We start from the raw sequence: 16,044 nt of genomic DNA, 5'->3' as shown, positions 1-16,044 counted from the left end.
CCGGAAATTGGTCGGGATGCGGTTCCGTGCATCCCGCATCCCGTATGTTGGATGTACTATGTATGCAGAGGCGGAGGTGGAAGGCAGGAAAAATCCCTCAAGAAGGCGTACGCCTGGTCAGACGAGGTTATACATACAACCTCGGGCGATGAGCGCCAGCTTCAAGTCTCCACGGATGTCGATGTGGAGTACTCCAGGCTTGGTACATTTGGTTTCTATTCCTAGAGTGTATCTGCTGTGCTGGCGGGCTGTTCATATCCCGAGATACGGATAATCGATCAAGAGTTCCATTTTAGAAAGGGTGGCGAGGGTCCAGCGAAGTAAGATATAGGATTAATATGCGGGGTGGCAGAGGATGTAGGGTGCTAAGGCGTGGGTGCATGGCGTGTGCCGTTTCATTGTCATCGTAGAACATGGCCCTTTCCTGGTGGCTGCAGGCCAGCTATGCAAGTAAACATCGAACCCCCTCATACTCCATATGTGATTCGAGGTCTCAACTCATATATGCTTCCAGCATCGCCTACCTGATAACCTCTTATCTCGTATCATGGCGACAAATGTACATACATGCTGCAGTATCTAGTGGAGCAAACCTACGGCGACGGCTATTATCTGTGTTGACTCGATTTCTTCTATCATCATCCGTGTCAGTATGCTGTTGTCCTTGATAGTACCCCGGCTGTCGTTGAAGCCACGAAGGCTAACGCATGCGGCACCCGCCGTCATCCGGAATAGTTATTCTGCGGTTGGTCTATCGACTACCTAGGCCAAGCGTCTACCACGGCTCTGGACTGAAAGTGAACCAGGATCAGGAGCAACGTTTTGCTTAGCGTAAACTTCTTCGCCAACTTCCCCCCTCCTACGCCCTTAGCTCGCTGTCCCACTCGAGCCCTCGGCCGTCCCACGGCTGAGGAGGGTGGGCAAGGGCAAATCTTAACACCGTTACGCCGCATGGCATAGTGGCAGCTAGGCGTGAAGAGCATTTGATTTGGCGTGTTTTTGTTGATATTGTATATTAATAGTGGGCCGGCCTGGGATAAGCATCCAGAGAGTCGTGGAGTCGTCATCCTGGTCGAGTACGAGACTTAGCCAGACCTTTTCACCCTTCTCCTCACAGCAGTTAAGCGACTAAGGATTCTTTGTTTGCCCGCGCCTGCTCACTCACCTGGTGGGTTTGGCTTTGGGGAGCTTTGGGCAAGCAGAACCGTAGTTTGGACCATCAAAGAAGGTTAATGGTGGGTTTCGTGGGCAGCAAATACCCACAGCAGCGTGGAAAGGTCAAGCAAAGACACAGGACAACCAAAGCTCCCGAGAAGCCCCCTTTATTCTAGTATACTACGGAGGTTGGACTGCCATATAATATCATGAAATCCATGTAGTTACCACGTAGTTCGTTTTCCGAAGGCCCAAAAGAGGAATATATCATGTGAACATTCACGTGGGGATGCCTTGCCCTAGCTTGAGGCCCAAAAGGGAAACGAAAACTTCTATCTTTTTCTTTCCGACTTTTCATCTTCTTCAACGTCAAACCACTTTTTCTTTTTACTCTGCTTCAGAATACTGAAGATACATCAGCTAACTGGCTAGGATTGAGGGGTGTTTTGGAACCAGGGAGGCACAGCTGCAAGTGTACGGTCTGGCTGGAGGCTCACTGACCTCCCTTTTTTTTTTATTTTGGGCGGTTTTCCTGTCTGCCTGTTCACAGACAGCTTGGGATATTTTGTTATTACTTGGAAGGCGAATCAATATTCTATCCCTATGTACTCCATATGCTTGTACATATACCTTGGATTTCAGAAAGTTAGTTGGTGTCCAAGGCATTGGTAAAATGATATTTGCGATAGCTACAGAGAGAAGACTTGTGAAGAAGGCTGGTGGAAGGTATATATAGCCGCACATTGACAAGTCAACGGCCACGGACAGACGCAATATGCCCTCTCGTGATCATTGTAGCACAAAGCGAAGACGAGACGAGAGAAGGGAAGGGAACATTCGACATTGACAGCTCCCCTGGATACTTTCTTTTCCCTTGACGTCTTATCCATCGAAGTCGACTGCTTGAGACAGAGAGCTACGGAGCCTCGCCATAGAACCTCCATTATTGAAGCCATCAGTGCTCCCAGATAAGTGGCTTCCCTGGCCAACTTGGGAGTCCAGAAGCGAGGGCTTTGGCCGCCTTGACTACCAGGGACTGAGTCCAAAAGACTCCACATATAAACGGTTAGCTTGTATAGCTGAATGGGGAGAAAGCCGGCCGGGCGAAAGCTGGATTGACAGCAGGGACTTTTTCTTCGCTTCAGGTAACTCCATCTCCCCTAGTGCCAGCGTCAGTTCCAACCTAACAGTTGGCTCCCTGATATAGGTATGGGTTCTGGTCTTAACCAAATCTCTTATATAGAATGGAACAAGAGTCAACGTGAAGGTTTTAGGCGCAGATCAAGAGATTCCAGACTGACTTTAGGCTCGAGGCGGGCCCAGGGTTCAAGGAATAGTGAGAACCAAGGAAAAAGAAAGCAGTAGCAGCAAGCAGAGACCCAGCAATTAAGCAGAAAGACGGAGCAAACGCAAGCAAGCAGTACTGCAGGAAAGCGAAAAAAAAAAAAAAAAAAAAAAAGAAAGAGATGAACGAGGAGCTCGCCCACACCTCCTGACTCCGCCAAACCTAGTGCCACCATCCTTTCATACGTCGTGGATTTCTGGGGTTTCTGGAGACGAGACTTAGACTCAGTTGAGCCATCCAGATCTACCGCCGCCGCCTCACGCCACCCACTTACTTCTGCTACCACCTCTGCTGTTTCTTCTGGCTCCTCCCTCTCTACTTACACTGTCCGTCGTCCTCGCTCTCCTCTCCCACACGACCGCTACGGCTACCCACTCCCACATCGTCGCCGGCTTGCTGAAACCCTCCACGATGATCCGCTGGTGAATGCGCTTCTCCCTAGATAAGCAATCATCAGCCGACGCTTAACTACCTTGTCATCGTGGCCCGGCCTTGCCAACATCAGGATCTCGTCGGCTATTGAGTATTTCATATATACTCGATACTCCGTCACCGAACTCGTCGGCGCTCTTCCATCGTCAACCATACGGATACTTCATACTTGTTATTCCTGTTTCACGCGGCACTTATCCGTGAGAAAACGATTCAGACACCCGGCCTCAACTCACACCATCCGGCCTGGTCGCCCTGTAACCCCTCCACAACCTTATTTGACAGGTCGCGCGTGCCAGACGGCCTCAGTCTTCTTCTAACATCCTGTTGCCGTGCATATACTCCTTTGGGCGTGAGTTGGGGGGAAAGACATTTTTCGAGACGGGAGAGCACCGTTTAGTTCAGTATATTCACACTTCTTCCCCTTCAGTTTCACCACTGTCGTCTGCTTCTTGTGCTAACGCGCTATCGATCTGTAGTTTTCAAATCCGCATCTCCTTCGACGCCTACTTTCCGATATTAGACTACACATTTGAGACTACGGGGTAGGTCGCAGTCGCATTCGGCGTCTGTCCTTGGGCTCTTTATCAGACGAACTGCTGCGCAATCCACATATTGCCGCCTGTTGTGCTATCGTCCCGAGATAATTTGCTAATGGGCCTTTTCGTCTCAGCTTAAATCTATCACGGCCCCTTCGGTGATTTCCTTGACGCGTGCCACCTGCGGGTAGCGTCCTTTCAACTTTCCCCAGATTGGGGTTGACGCACGTGTGAGTGTTACTAGCCACGCGAAGTTTTTCCAAGTCTCTTGTCACGAACCTATCGCAACAGTCTACATATTGAAAGGAGGATTTTATCTTCATAAAGACGTCATACTGTGGCGTATATCAGAGACCGACTTGGAATATTCTTACTGTTGTCGGTCGATCCTGTTCTAATCTCTCTTCTCATGGTAGGGAAACATCTCATCGTCGCCAACACATGCGAGCAACTCCTCTTGTTTTAAATCCAGGGATTTCTTACTTGGATCTTGGGTGAACGTCATCTCACCGACATCTCAAATATAATTCGACGAGCTGCAGTACCTACGATCACTGTACTGAAGTTTCGGTATCAAAAGACCCTCTCCAACGGTCCCACCAAAGCCTCTTTATCTTCATTTCTCGTTTTATAAGCACATTAATAAATATGGCGGCCTCAACCAAAAATGGCCAGCCAGGACGATCCGCAAGCGTCGCATTTACAAATACACCAGGAAACAATGCATCCATACTGTTAGAGAAAACTCGACCAGGTGTCCGCCGTTCGACACCTGATTCTGATGCCCTTGCTTCCTCCGATGACGAAGTTGATCATCATCATCAGACTCAAAACCAACCCACACCCTTAGCAAACCAACGTCGCCGTACATCTTGGCTTAATGAAGTGCCCAGCACTCTCATGAGGAAAGCTTCGCTTCCTGTCACCAGCTCTTTTTCTCCAGTCAGCTCCAATCCTACCACTCCCGCAGCAGATCAAGCATCATGGGGCACTGCTACAAGCCCCGGGGTTACCACATCGGTTACCTGGGGAACTGCATCTGGCACCGGATCTTTCCCATGGGGTACGGGTATTTGGAACACTGAAAATCGAAAGGAACCACCTTCTCGCATGGTAGAGGTGCTTCAATCTCCTACCAGTTCCCACCCCCCGAACCTGATTAGCACTTCAGGTGAAGATCAGAGCGGCACTACCGCACACCAAGCATCTGGGGATCCTCCGATCCCATTTGCCATACCGCTTCATCCCACCCCCAAAACGTATCGCTCACAGTCATACTCCGTTGGACAACTGGACCCCGAATCGAACAGCATGCCCCCTCCCCTGGCTACTTCCAATAAGCCCACTCCACCACTTAGCCGCAATAGGCCTGCTGCACCGTATTCAGTTCAGCGTCGCTCATCTCGCCCCAGCCTGTTGGAATTAGGGCATGACCCCGCTACTCTGGGGCGTGTCCGGGAAGACGATGACGACATTAGCCCCAGCGGCATGGAGTCCAGCAATAATAACTGGGCTTCTAATCAGGCACGGACGATCGAGCAACTCACTCTGGAGAACGCAATGTTGCGTCAAGCTGCCTCAAGCCAAGCTGAAAGTGCGAACAGATTCCGTGATCGTACTCTCTCATCAACCTCTGCCACCAGCGGCTATTCCATGGCCCAAGCCCACAAGCTTCACCCCATACAAGGCAGTGTCCCTGAAGAATCTGACCTCGCCATTGATGATTTGGACGATGGGGGTGGCTTTGCAGGCTACAACTCCCGCAACAATGCACGCAGACGCTTCAGTGAGCACTCAACTAATTTGGAAAAGCAGTTCCCTACCTTTGCATCCTTAGAGAACCGTACTTTGGAAAACATCAAAAGAGCTCAGTGGCAGAGTTCACTTGGTTTCGGTAGCGTCTCGGATGTACCCCAGAGTCGTCGCCATTCTTTTGCTGATACGTTGACGAGACATGCATCATCATCTTTCCCATCATCTACCGAAACCCGTGCATCGGCTGGTTCGACATCTTCACTATTAACCCGTGATGACGGAAATTTCGCAGACAATGGTTTAAATACCTCATCTGCGGAGATTGGTAAATGCACCACCCCATCCAAATTGACTCTATCGCTAATATAGTTCTATAACAGCACCGTACGCACCCGGACAAGATGCCATCCCATCTTCCGGAATATCAACTTCTCTTCACCAAGCTTACGTCATGCCCAATGCTTTCGGACGCCAACATGCTGCCCTAGGACAGCCTCATCAAAACCAGCAGCTCTTCATTGTCACCTTCAAATGTTACCGAGCAGATGTCTTCTATATCCAAGAGGGCACTGGGCTAGAAGTCAAAGCTGGGGAGCTTGTCATCGTCGAAGCTGACCGAGGCACTGATTTAGGTACTGTTGCCCATGCTAATATTAGCTGGGCCAAAGCCAAAGAACTCAAGGACCATTATGCTGAGGAACATTATAAATGGTTGATGTTGTTCTCGCGTCAGAACCAGGCTGGCGGTACTGCGCCTATCAACCCTGGTGGAGCTCCCGCTTTAGGTGGCGCCCCAGGTAGCGCAGTCGGGGGTATGGGTCCTCAATCTCAGCATACGTCCCAAGAACCACAAGCCACGGAAATAAAACCTAAATTGATTAAACGACTGGCTCAAAATCACGAGATCCAAACCCTCCGTGATAAGGAAGGGAATGAAGCCAAGGCCAAACGGGTGTGCCAGCAAAAGGTGGCAGAACACCGTCTTAACATGGAAATCCTGGACGCTGAATTCCAAATGTGAGTTTAACTATTGTCATCTATTAATTTGCTTCATTTTTACTAATACGACTATAGGGATTGGAAGAAGCTGACCTTCTACTACTTTGCTGACTCTTACATCAATTTTAATTCGTTGGTGACAGACCTTTTCAAGATATACAAGACACGTATCTGGATGTCCGCCATCAATCCTGCTTCATTCGTCACTCCTTCTCCTGGATTACCAGCCCCCGTCCCTAATGCTGGACTAATGGGATACGGGCAGGACGCCCACGCTGACCGACGTCGACAGCCTGACTTTGGGCAGTATAGCGGTATCAATCAAGGCATATCAGGCCCATACTCCGATCCCGCTAACAGGGACTCTGTGCAGTCGGGGATGCGTCCACCTTATTTAGATCCATACCACACTTTCGGTGTTGCTAGACAACCCGATACTGGGTTTGGAGCCGGAATTCAACCCCAAACCGACCCATTTTCATCATACCCGCAACCCAGCTATGGCATGATGGACCCTAATGCTGCTGAATTTGGCCGACTTAATGTGGGCGGCCATAGGGCTCACCCAGCTCAGAATGAATGGACTAACCAATTCCACAGCCTGTCGCTTAATTCCTAAGGGTACACACTCTACTTAACGCCGATATCGCCATAGCTCCGGCCCCCTTTACCTATTCAATTTGCACCTTCGCTTACCAGAAATGTCACTTTGATAACATGATACTCCTTGCTCAGTTTTGCATCTTGGTACACGAACAGACTCCCCTTTTTTTTCTTTAGAAATATTAATTTGCAATGGCGTTGTTGGAGACTGTGAATACCGTTGTTACCTTTCTCCGAGATTCAAACCTTTGGTTTAAAGTACCCCTATAGAATCTTGAAACTTACGAATAACGGATCATTCACATACCCTCGGCCATCCGGATACCTTGGAAGCCATTTGGACACGGTTCATCCACTCTTTCAATTTATACCCAACACTTTCGTTTCTACATACATTCTTGCATCCATCCACCCAACTAACACAACGAAACGTTACGAAAGCCAAGTTAAGAGGAGGAACATACTCAAAATAAAAAAAGGATAAAAAAAAGAGGAAAGGTGTTACGATACATACAGTCTTTATTGGGCTTTGTTGTTTTCAATTCCAGCTATCCATGCTACAATTTGTTATTGTCACCGGTTGGTCACCGCTTGCTTTCTTGTTAAAATACTTTTTGACTTCCTTCTCTCCCTTCCATCCTTTTTTTCCTTTTCATTAATTTCTTTCTTTTTTTTTTTTCCAATTCTCTGTTTCCTTCGATAGTAACCACTTTCTCTTTTATTTTACACCATGACGTTTACCCGATTTTTTCCTCTTCCTGCAAAAGTTCGATAATACAGTTATAAGACAAGAGAGAATACGGCGAGATCAGAAATTGCTATTACATGCTGGGAATCTTTTCTTTGAAGCGTTTTTTGACTTAGAAGGGCTCTTTTCCCCCTATTTTTTTTTTTCCCATGTGGCATCTACACTTCATCAACAGACAGACAGACTAAATTAAATAAATTCTCAATCACTCGAAATATGTATTTATTATTCACAGTTCTCTAACGTATCTGTTATATAAACGGGTTAGAGGTTAGAGGGGGAGGGTGCAACAGCCAGTAAATGATTACAATGTATGTTGTTCTGAGGCTCTGGTCCCGAAGGTCGAGTTCCTTATTTCGCAATGCAACGGTGCCCGAGTAAGGTAACAGACAACGAGCACAGTTAGGCTAAGCATTACATGCGAGTGAACGAACGACTGAGTTGATGCAAAAATAGATAACGAAGGGGATCGGCAATATTCGAGATCTCTCATAAGACAAGAAAGGTGGGGGGGGAATATATCGGGAGGGTCGGGAATCGTTCTCGCATTTCTCATCTCCACCAAGTCTAGTCAGGGTTTTGATTTGTACACGGACTCCTGGTGAGCATTATCATAAAAAAGAAGAAGAATATCGTCGAATACAAAGGCGCTTCGAATCCCTTTTTTTTTTTTTTTTTTGGAAAAAAAAAAAAAAAAACATTGGGACTCGTGAGATCAAAAGAGAAGTTAGCCAGCCAATAAAACCGCCTTCGTCGTAACTCCGTCGTTGCTATTTGGTGATATGTGTGTATGTGTGTTTCGAACATTTGAACTGGTGATTTTTAATATCGCGGTCGACCGTTTTGCATGGCGTGAGCCGTCTTATCACGTAGTCAATTGGTTTCGTCTCGGATGAGGGCAACGATCATGCTGTAAAGGTAGAAAAAGAACATGACTAGGTGGAAACCCAGTTTGATGAATGATTCCTAGAGAGACAGTGGGGTCAGCATAATTGCTCAGTGGGAGAGGGACGAGCTTTGAAGCTGTACCTTCTTATGAACGTTCAACTTTCGGAAAATTTCTGTAGCATCGAGGAGATGTTGATTTTCGAATATCCTTGGGAAAAGAATACATTGTTAGCCTGGAGATCTCCACATGACCGAATGGTGGAAATGCTAGGGGTATATGGGTGCCTGCGCAGCTGTGCAGTTAGCTGCGGGGTGAACATACTTCTTCGCATTGTATGCTAGAAGGGGCAAGTTGAGTGCAATTGTGAGCCAGTAGCCGTTGATAATAAACAGGAAGGTTAAGAAGGCATGGACAGCAGCTTCAGGAATGATATAGGCGTTCAAGCGGTTACATAGATCGATAGGGTTGATATAGTCGCTAATAATGAAAGTAGAGTCAGCCAGTGTACATTCAAGACAGAGGTGGGCCTGCTAGAGAGTCCTGTAGAGGGCCCTCTTATGTCTTCAGGTTTCACAGAATAAAAGAAGAGTACACACCATTCTAGATCGCTATACATGATCGTGAAGAAGACCTGCAGAAAGAGGTTGACCGCATTGATGAGGACAGCTAGGAGGTATAGCCATGCTTCTCCCGACATTATGGAGGAGCTAAGAAACAAGCCTACTATCCCACACAGTCACAGAACGTTAGACTAAACGATAACCTGGAGAGATCACGCCGTCGGCCCCGTATAAGAGTGCTCAACCGAGGATGAGGGATCAGATGGGAGATGAGGCTGGAGTTGGACTCACGGGCTTACGGACAGCAAGGCAGGAAAGGTCGGCTGGTCGGTTGGTCGAGGATCGATTATTGTGTCTCTGTTGCAGGGCGAGAAGATTCAGAGCCGGAGAAGTTGAGACTTTGCGCAGGGGAGAGGAAGAAGTTGTTGTTGTTGTTGCGTGGAGATCTTGAAAGTTGTGGGAATTACCCGATTGGGTTTCGCCAGGTCTTCCGCCCGAAAAGATTTCAACCTCAGGCATAAAAACAGTTTGTCGCTAGCAAGGATCAACTCGTTTTTATTTTATTTTACGATGTAACTATAGCTATCAATAATATGTATGCCTGCGCTTCCGACAGAGCCTCGAAGCCTTAAAAGCCTGAGAATATATTAGATACGACCCGAGGAATGAAGCACTCTATCAACATGCCAGCACTAATGCCAGAACCGAATCGTGGTATCAAGACATGCGTTACTTAAGCCAGCGATGTCATGAAGCTATTCCATGCATCAGCTAACGCCTCAAAAGTGCTATGCGCCCTTGGCATCTCGAGGGACCGCCAGCTCCGGGAATGTGAATAGCTGGCTACTTGAGCTGCAAGGAGAAAGAGACAGAAATGGCGCCTCTGAGAGCGGGAGTTATAGCTTCATCGTTCCCGCTCATCTCAATATTCAGGCCTCCGCTGTCTCGCCAACTGACTCGTACGATGGCGACACAGGCAATTGAAGAGCAAGCCCTACCGTTCTATTATGAAAAGGACTACTATCCGGTCAAAATTGGACAGCTTTTGAATGATAGATATCGAATAATTGCCAAACTCGGTTATGGCGCCTATTCAACTGTCTGGCTTGCCTCAGATGAGAAGTATTTATACGTTCGGCCCTTAGGTATTATAAGCTACTGACTACAAATCTGTAGAACGAAAGAATATAAGACCCTGAAAGCCACAGTGCAGGTTGATAATGCAAGATCTCTGATAGCTCCTGTTCTCAACGAGGTCAATATGCTCCAACGCATGAAGTCGCTCGCCGAGGAGGACCACCCTGGGCTAGACTTTATACGTCTTGCACAGGACATTTTCGCGGTCAACGGCCCAACTGGTCGCCATTACTGCATCGTGTCCAAGCCTCAGGGAAACAGTGCCCCCACATTACAGGAGATGTTCCCAAACGGAGTGCTACCGAGGCTTCTAGTTAAATCAATAGTGCACCATTTGTTATTTTCAGTGAACTGGCTACATACGATCTGTGGTCTTGTGCATACGGGTAAGCGTCCGATGTGTCCTTTGCAATGAATACCCACATATTTACATCCGATCGAATAGATATTTCGCCGCAGAACATTCTGATGGACATTGGCGATGACACTACTAGTCTTAAGGATGTTGAGTACCAAGAAGCACAGGACCCAAGTGTGCCGATAATCACCAAAGACGGTAACGGGATTGTTTCAAGTATCGTCTACAAGTCTAGGCCTACGTTACCTGAATTCTCTGGTCACCCTATTCTAACCGATTTTGGCCAAATGCGGCAGTTTGAAGGATGCGGGAATTCAGACTGGTGGATGCCCGATCTGTACCGCGCCCCAGAAGTTCTTTTAGGGCTACCGTGGAGTTTCCCGGTTGACATCTGGTCCATTGGTGTTATGGTGAGTACAGCATTTCCCCATAAAAGTATTTTTTAAGACCGCAGCTAAAATATTCGAATATAGACGCTAGAGCTGATGGAAGGCAAAAACCTCTTCGACCCGGTAGACCGTGTGAACAGGCAGTACGTGCTTCCGCTGGCTATGGCACAGTACATAGGCTATCTCGGCCTTCCTCCACGGGAAATGGTTGAGCAGAGTCCGCTCTTCTCGACCTACTTTGATGCAGATGGTAAGCTTCGCTTCCTTTTGCTTTCTCTAAATGGGGCATTGCCTCTCACACAGTAGATGGCAATAGGAAATTATATAGGTGAAGCCCCAATACCAAAAACCAGCTTTGAGGAATTCGTAACGACGATACCGCCAGGAAAAGAGAAAGACATGTTTCTCCGGTTTATACGAAAGGCGTTGACATGGGATCAGGATGCGAGGAAGACCTCTTTCGAACTGATCACAGATGAATGGCTGACGCTCCCTCCCGAAGAGATACAAGGTGGAATAGGAATCTTTGGGTCATCTTAAACACCTCGGGATTTATAGTTGATGTACTATTAGTCGCTCCCCACTCAGCCTTTTCCTTTTTAGCTTTATAAGCATCCAAAGCTGAGCAAGAGATGACGATGTGTCAAAGGCTTAGACGGTGGCTCATCTGTTGCTTGGATGTTGAATATATTTGAACAGGAGGACAAAGAGAGCAAACAATAAGAAATAATAGCCAACTTTTTCATCTTTTTACGAGGCGCCACCGAGGACGGTCGTTTTTTCTTCTTCCTCTCGTCCTTTCTTCCGCCAAGCGGCAGAGCTGAGGATGTGATGTAAACCATCTTAGCGTTAGTCTTTTTGAGGAAAACAAGCCTTGTAGGGAGCAGGCAGACCAATTAATATATATCTTGAGACTGGCGTTTGAAGGAGCTTTTCGAAACCAGTCCCCGAGCTCTCTCTCTCTGTTTACAGCTTGCGATTCAGTCGTCTTCTCGTTTCCGGGCTTCAGCCTCACGCCCTTCCTAGTTGTTTAAAAGGCAGAAACAGGAATATTGATAGAGTGGTGAGCAGGATGGACGCTGAGATGGACGTCATGAATGCTGAACAAGATGACCCCCTTTTGCAGCCAGACGAGGAGCAGGTCGCTGAATCGATATCGAACCCTTCCGAGCCCGTCACTGTGAGAAGGAAAATAAACCAGACAAGATTTATCATTCTGTGTATTGTCATCTTATTCCTGCTAGACTTTGCTGCGTTCTTCGATTTCATACCGCAGACTCGCATCTTTGAATTGATTGCCTGCCGCAATTACTTCGATAAACACCATCCAGATCGATTCCCATATCCACAGGATATACCAGAGTCAGAATGCAAGATAAAGGCTGTACAGAGCGAGGTAGCCTATGTGCAAGCTTTGGGCGCGAGTTTTGATGCCATTCCTAGTACGCTGGCTGCTCTTCCGTCTCGTTCATCTCATTCCTCACCAGGCCCTGCCATGTGTTGTTCTCCCCCAATGTTGAAACTCCGTAGCTGATTGTATTGCTTTCTTGGATTACTGCAGGCATCTTGTTACTTCTTCCATATGGCCAGCTAGCCGATAATCCTAGATATGGCCGCAGGTTTGTGTTGCGGTTGACCATGGTCGGTATCCTCTTGGGTGCTTTCTGGGCCTTGATGGTCTGCGCGCTTCATCGATACATACCCCTTCAGGCGATCTGGATCGGGAGCATGTTCGCCTTCATAGGCGGAGGGCCCGGCGTGTCAAATGCAATGGTTATGACCATGGTATCGGACGTCGTCGATGAGGCGAATCGGTTAGTTAGAGCATCTTTTAACAAGGCTATTCTTTTTCAGCTGACGAACGATGTTTAGGTCTACCGTCTATTTTCAGACATCTCTAGCAGCTGTGGTTGCTCAATTGCTTGCACCAGCTATAGGATCGTCTTTGATGATGAAGCTGGGCCCATGGGTGCCTTACTACCTTGGCACAGCGTTCTTCACCATCTGCTGTCCTCTGATATTGCTAGTACCAGAGACCATCCCATTGCAGGTTCAGAAACCTGTGCCGGAGAATAACACCTCTGGACGTGGATCTCTGGACGAACGCCAGCCCTTCGCTCGATCTTCCCTTGGATCCAAGTTGAAGACACTCTTTTCCAAGGCCTGGAAGGAAACCAAAATCATCTTCAACAACCGTACCGTACCACTCATCCTCTCTACCTTCCTCCTTTCAACGCTGGGGCGAAAGCAAGTCGATCTGCTATTGCTATATGCATCCACTCGATACGACATCACCATCTCGAAGGCTGGCTTCGTCCACTCCTTCATGGCTTGCGTCAGCATCGTTCTCCTCCTGCTCGTTCTCCCTCTCTCTTCGAGCTTCTTATCAAACTCCCTTGGCCTGTCCAGCAATGCAAAAGACCTGTGGCTTTCCAAAATTAGCATCGTGCTTCTCACTATAGGGAGCTTCGCCATTGGATTCTCCCCTACATTCGTCATCATGGTCTGCGCGGTAGCAATATATACCCTTGGCTGCGGTTTTAACGCCGTCTGCCTCAGCTTGATATCGTCCTTTGTCGACCCGAAATACTCTGCAAGACTATACTCTGTCGTCTCACTTATCATCATGCTGGGAACACTTATAGGCGGGCCATTTCTGGCAGGACTGTTCAATCTAGGTCTCAATCTAGGCTCGCCGGCCTGGACTGGATTGCCGTTCTTTGGATCGGGTGTCGTTCACATATTCGTCTTGCTGTCCGTTTGGTTTATTAGACTGCCTTCTGTGCAGCTAGCGTAGTCTCCTCCTTATATATACACATCAGCATTAGCTATAGATATTTATCACTGTCTACCTAATACAACATTCATTAATTATGTCCGCCGTTGGTAGGGGGAGAGCCTTTGGTAGAAGGTTGGCGTAGTTAAAACGGAACAACGTCACCGCGGATGCGCCTAAACCTCAACATCCTCCAACCTCTTCCTCCTCTCCGCATTCTCTCGCATACTCCTTTTTGTCTTCACCAACACCACCATCGCTCTGCTCGTCAGGCTTGCCCGATACATTTCGCGCTATACAGACTAAGCTCTAGCTCTCTTCTCTGAGGATATAACTTGTCGTGCGCCTGCGCAACACCCGAATCGCCGTCGATCTACCCGCCGAAGCTAGGCAGACAAGCTCATCGCCTTCGAGCCGAACACCCAAAGCGCCGTTATTACCAGCAGTCCCGGCACAATATTCTAACTAATATACTGCTTTAATGCCATCATATGGCCTGATCTGAACCTCCGTGAGGCCTCTACTGCTGTTTGTTTCGCCTCCTTCGCCCAACGGCTAAGATGGCGCGACTTTCGTTGCTTGGCCTCTTTGCCCTTCTTCCTGCATTACAGTCGACATGGCAGGCGAGCAGCTACGAAATCAACGGTACCACGGATAACTTTGTCTCTGAAGCGACCCCCTTCACTCTCCGCAGCACCAGACCGCCAGAATGCCCCCCATGCTTCAACTGCCAGCTCGATGCCTTCAAATGCCACCAGTTTGGCAAATGCAATAAATTCAACGGCAAATGCGATTGCCCACCTGGATTTGGTGGTGATGACTGTGCTGAGCCGTTATGCGGCTCTTTGGCCGATGGACGGGACAGAACTCCTCGCAAAGGCTCATCCTGCCAGTGCAAGGACGGCTGGTCTGGAATTAACTGTAACATGTGCGATACGAACGATGCTTGTAATGCTATGATGCCTGAGAAAGAGGGAGGCGTCTGCTATAGGCACCATAACGGAGGAGAAACCATCGCCGAGAACTATCAAATGTGCGAAGTCACCAACCGAAAGATTCGCGACATGCTCAAGGAAAAGAAGCCGCAGGTGACATTCTCATGCAAGGAAGAAGACAAGACATGCAACTTTCAGTGTAAGTATTTGATGTAGTATTTATGACTTGATGCGAGAGCTAACAGCTTCGGCTTGGCTAGTCTGGGTTGATCAACTGGAGTCATTCTACTGCTCCCTTGATAAATGCAAATGGAATATGGAAATAACGGCTAATCAGAATACCACGACATACGAGTGCCAGAATATTAAGTGTGGATGCGTTCCCGATCGAATGCTATGCGAGAAAACGGGTGTTAGCTTAGAACCACTGTTCGGACAGCTTACGGGCCCGGCTAAGTTTACTTCGACCTCTACCCAAGGCGACAGTTCCAAGGATGGAAGTGCGTTCTCAGAGCCTGTCATCGATAAGGTGATAACGGATATTTTCGGTGATAAGTCTATTCTATTAGACTGCTGGTCCAGCGAGTGTTTATACAAGACAGCGGTACCGGGATACAAGCCACCAGTAAAGGTTATCAACACTCCGCTCATCGCTGGAATTATCGCCGGGTGTTCACTTTTCATTGTTGGCGTCATACTCCTCATCTGGTACCTATCGAGGCGGAAGGTCTACAATCAATACAGCTCTCTCGCTGATGATTCCGATGATGAGGGTTCAAAGCTCATGGCAGACCATAAGCCGGCAGCATTGCAGTTTGAAAATATCGCCTACTATATCAACGGCCAACAAATACTCGGGGGTATTCGTGGGGTTGCGAAACCCGGTCAGGTCACAGCGATCATGGGAGCATCTGGTGCAGGAAAGACAACATTCTTGGATATTCTCGCCAGAAAGAATAAACGGGGTATCGTTCACGGCGATATATATGTTAATGGTGAAAAATTCAATGATAGCGAGTATAGGAAAGTTGTTGGATTCGTTGATCAAGACGACACCATGCTACCTACCTTGACAGTCCACGAAACCATCTTGAACAGTGCATTGCTCCGCTTACCTCGGGATATGAGTGAGGCAGCCAAACAGCAGCGTGTATATGAGGTTGAAAAGCAACTTGGTATTCACCATATCAAGGATCAACTCATTGGTTCTGAGGAAGGCAAAGGCCGTGGTATATCCGGTGGTGAGAAAAAACGTGTTAGCATCGCGTGCGAGCTTGTCACAAGTCCAAGTATACTGTTCCTTGATGAGCCAACCAGCGGTTTAGTAAGTAATCATTTCCCATCAGATAGAGCTCAGTTTTATTGTTACAGGCGTGTGTACTGACTGAGGTAAAAAGGACGCCTTCAATGCCTTTAACGTGATA

The 16,044-nt window shown here is 47.9% G+C and overlaps 5 protein-coding genes across 5 annotated transcripts in view; 4 read left to right on the top strand and 1 right to left on the bottom strand.

Annotated features, from left to right (window-relative positions):
* Nucleotides 1-4,119: 4,119 nt before the first annotated feature.
* Nucleotides 4,120-6,844, top strand: MCYG_02174 (PSP1 domain-containing protein; the record flags this gene model as incomplete). The annotated part of the gene is made up of 3 exons (XM_002849194.1): nucleotides 4,120-5,551; nucleotides 5,607-6,243; nucleotides 6,301-6,844. The coding sequence occupies 3 exons, from the start codon at nucleotides 4,120-4,122 to the stop codon at nucleotides 6,842-6,844; spliced, it is 2,613 nt and encodes an 870-aa protein (XP_002849240.1).
* A 1,605-nt stretch (nucleotides 6,845-8,449) lies between these two features.
* Nucleotides 8,450-9,162, bottom strand: MCYG_02173 (ER-derived vesicles protein ERV14; the record flags this gene model as incomplete). The annotated part of the gene is made up of 4 exons (XM_002849193.1): nucleotides 8,450-8,542; nucleotides 8,606-8,672; nucleotides 8,787-8,942; nucleotides 9,062-9,162. 4 exons carry the CDS (start codon nucleotides 9,160-9,162, stop codon nucleotides 8,450-8,452), a joined length of 417 nt encoding a protein of 138 aa, XP_002849239.1.
* Nucleotides 9,163-10,286: 1,124 nt separating this feature from the next.
* MCYG_02172 (protein kinase domain-containing protein) lies at nucleotides 10,287-11,449 on the top strand (the record flags this gene model as incomplete). The annotated part of the gene is made up of 4 exons (XM_002849192.1): nucleotides 10,287-10,383; nucleotides 10,608-10,930; nucleotides 10,994-11,159; nucleotides 11,226-11,449. 4 exons carry the CDS (start codon nucleotides 10,287-10,289, stop codon nucleotides 11,447-11,449), a joined length of 810 nt encoding a protein of 269 aa, XP_002849238.1.
* Nucleotides 11,450-11,981: 532 nt separating this feature from the next.
* MCYG_02171 (conserved hypothetical protein) lies at nucleotides 11,982-13,706 on the top strand (the record flags this gene model as incomplete). The annotated part of the gene is made up of 3 exons (XM_002849191.1): nucleotides 11,982-12,351; nucleotides 12,471-12,723; nucleotides 12,782-13,706. 3 exons carry the CDS (start codon nucleotides 11,982-11,984, stop codon nucleotides 13,704-13,706), a joined length of 1,548 nt encoding a protein of 515 aa, XP_002849237.1.
* A 539-nt stretch (nucleotides 13,707-14,245) lies between these two features.
* The window catches only part of MCYG_02170 (ATP-dependent permease), a gene marked incomplete at both ends in the record, with an annotated part of 3,463 nt that continues 1,664 nt past the window's right edge, over nucleotides 14,246-16,044 (top strand). The window contains 2 exons of the mRNA XM_002849190.1: nucleotides 14,246-14,819; nucleotides 14,866-15,944. Coding sequence (XP_002849236.1) covers nucleotides 14,246-14,819; nucleotides 14,866-15,944 — 1,653 coding nt within the window. The remainder of the gene's footprint in view (nucleotides 14,820-14,865; nucleotides 15,945-16,044) is intronic.

The sequence above is a fragment of the Microsporum canis genome, genomic scaffold (genome assembly GCF_000151145.1).
Source record: "Microsporum canis CBS 113480 supercont1.2 genomic scaffold, whole genome shotgun sequence".
NCBI lineage: Eukaryota > Fungi > Ascomycota > Eurotiomycetes > Onygenales > Arthrodermataceae > Microsporum > Microsporum canis.
The sequence above is the reverse complement of the archived record's forward strand: the minus strand, read 5'-3'. Positions and strand labels throughout refer to the sequence as shown.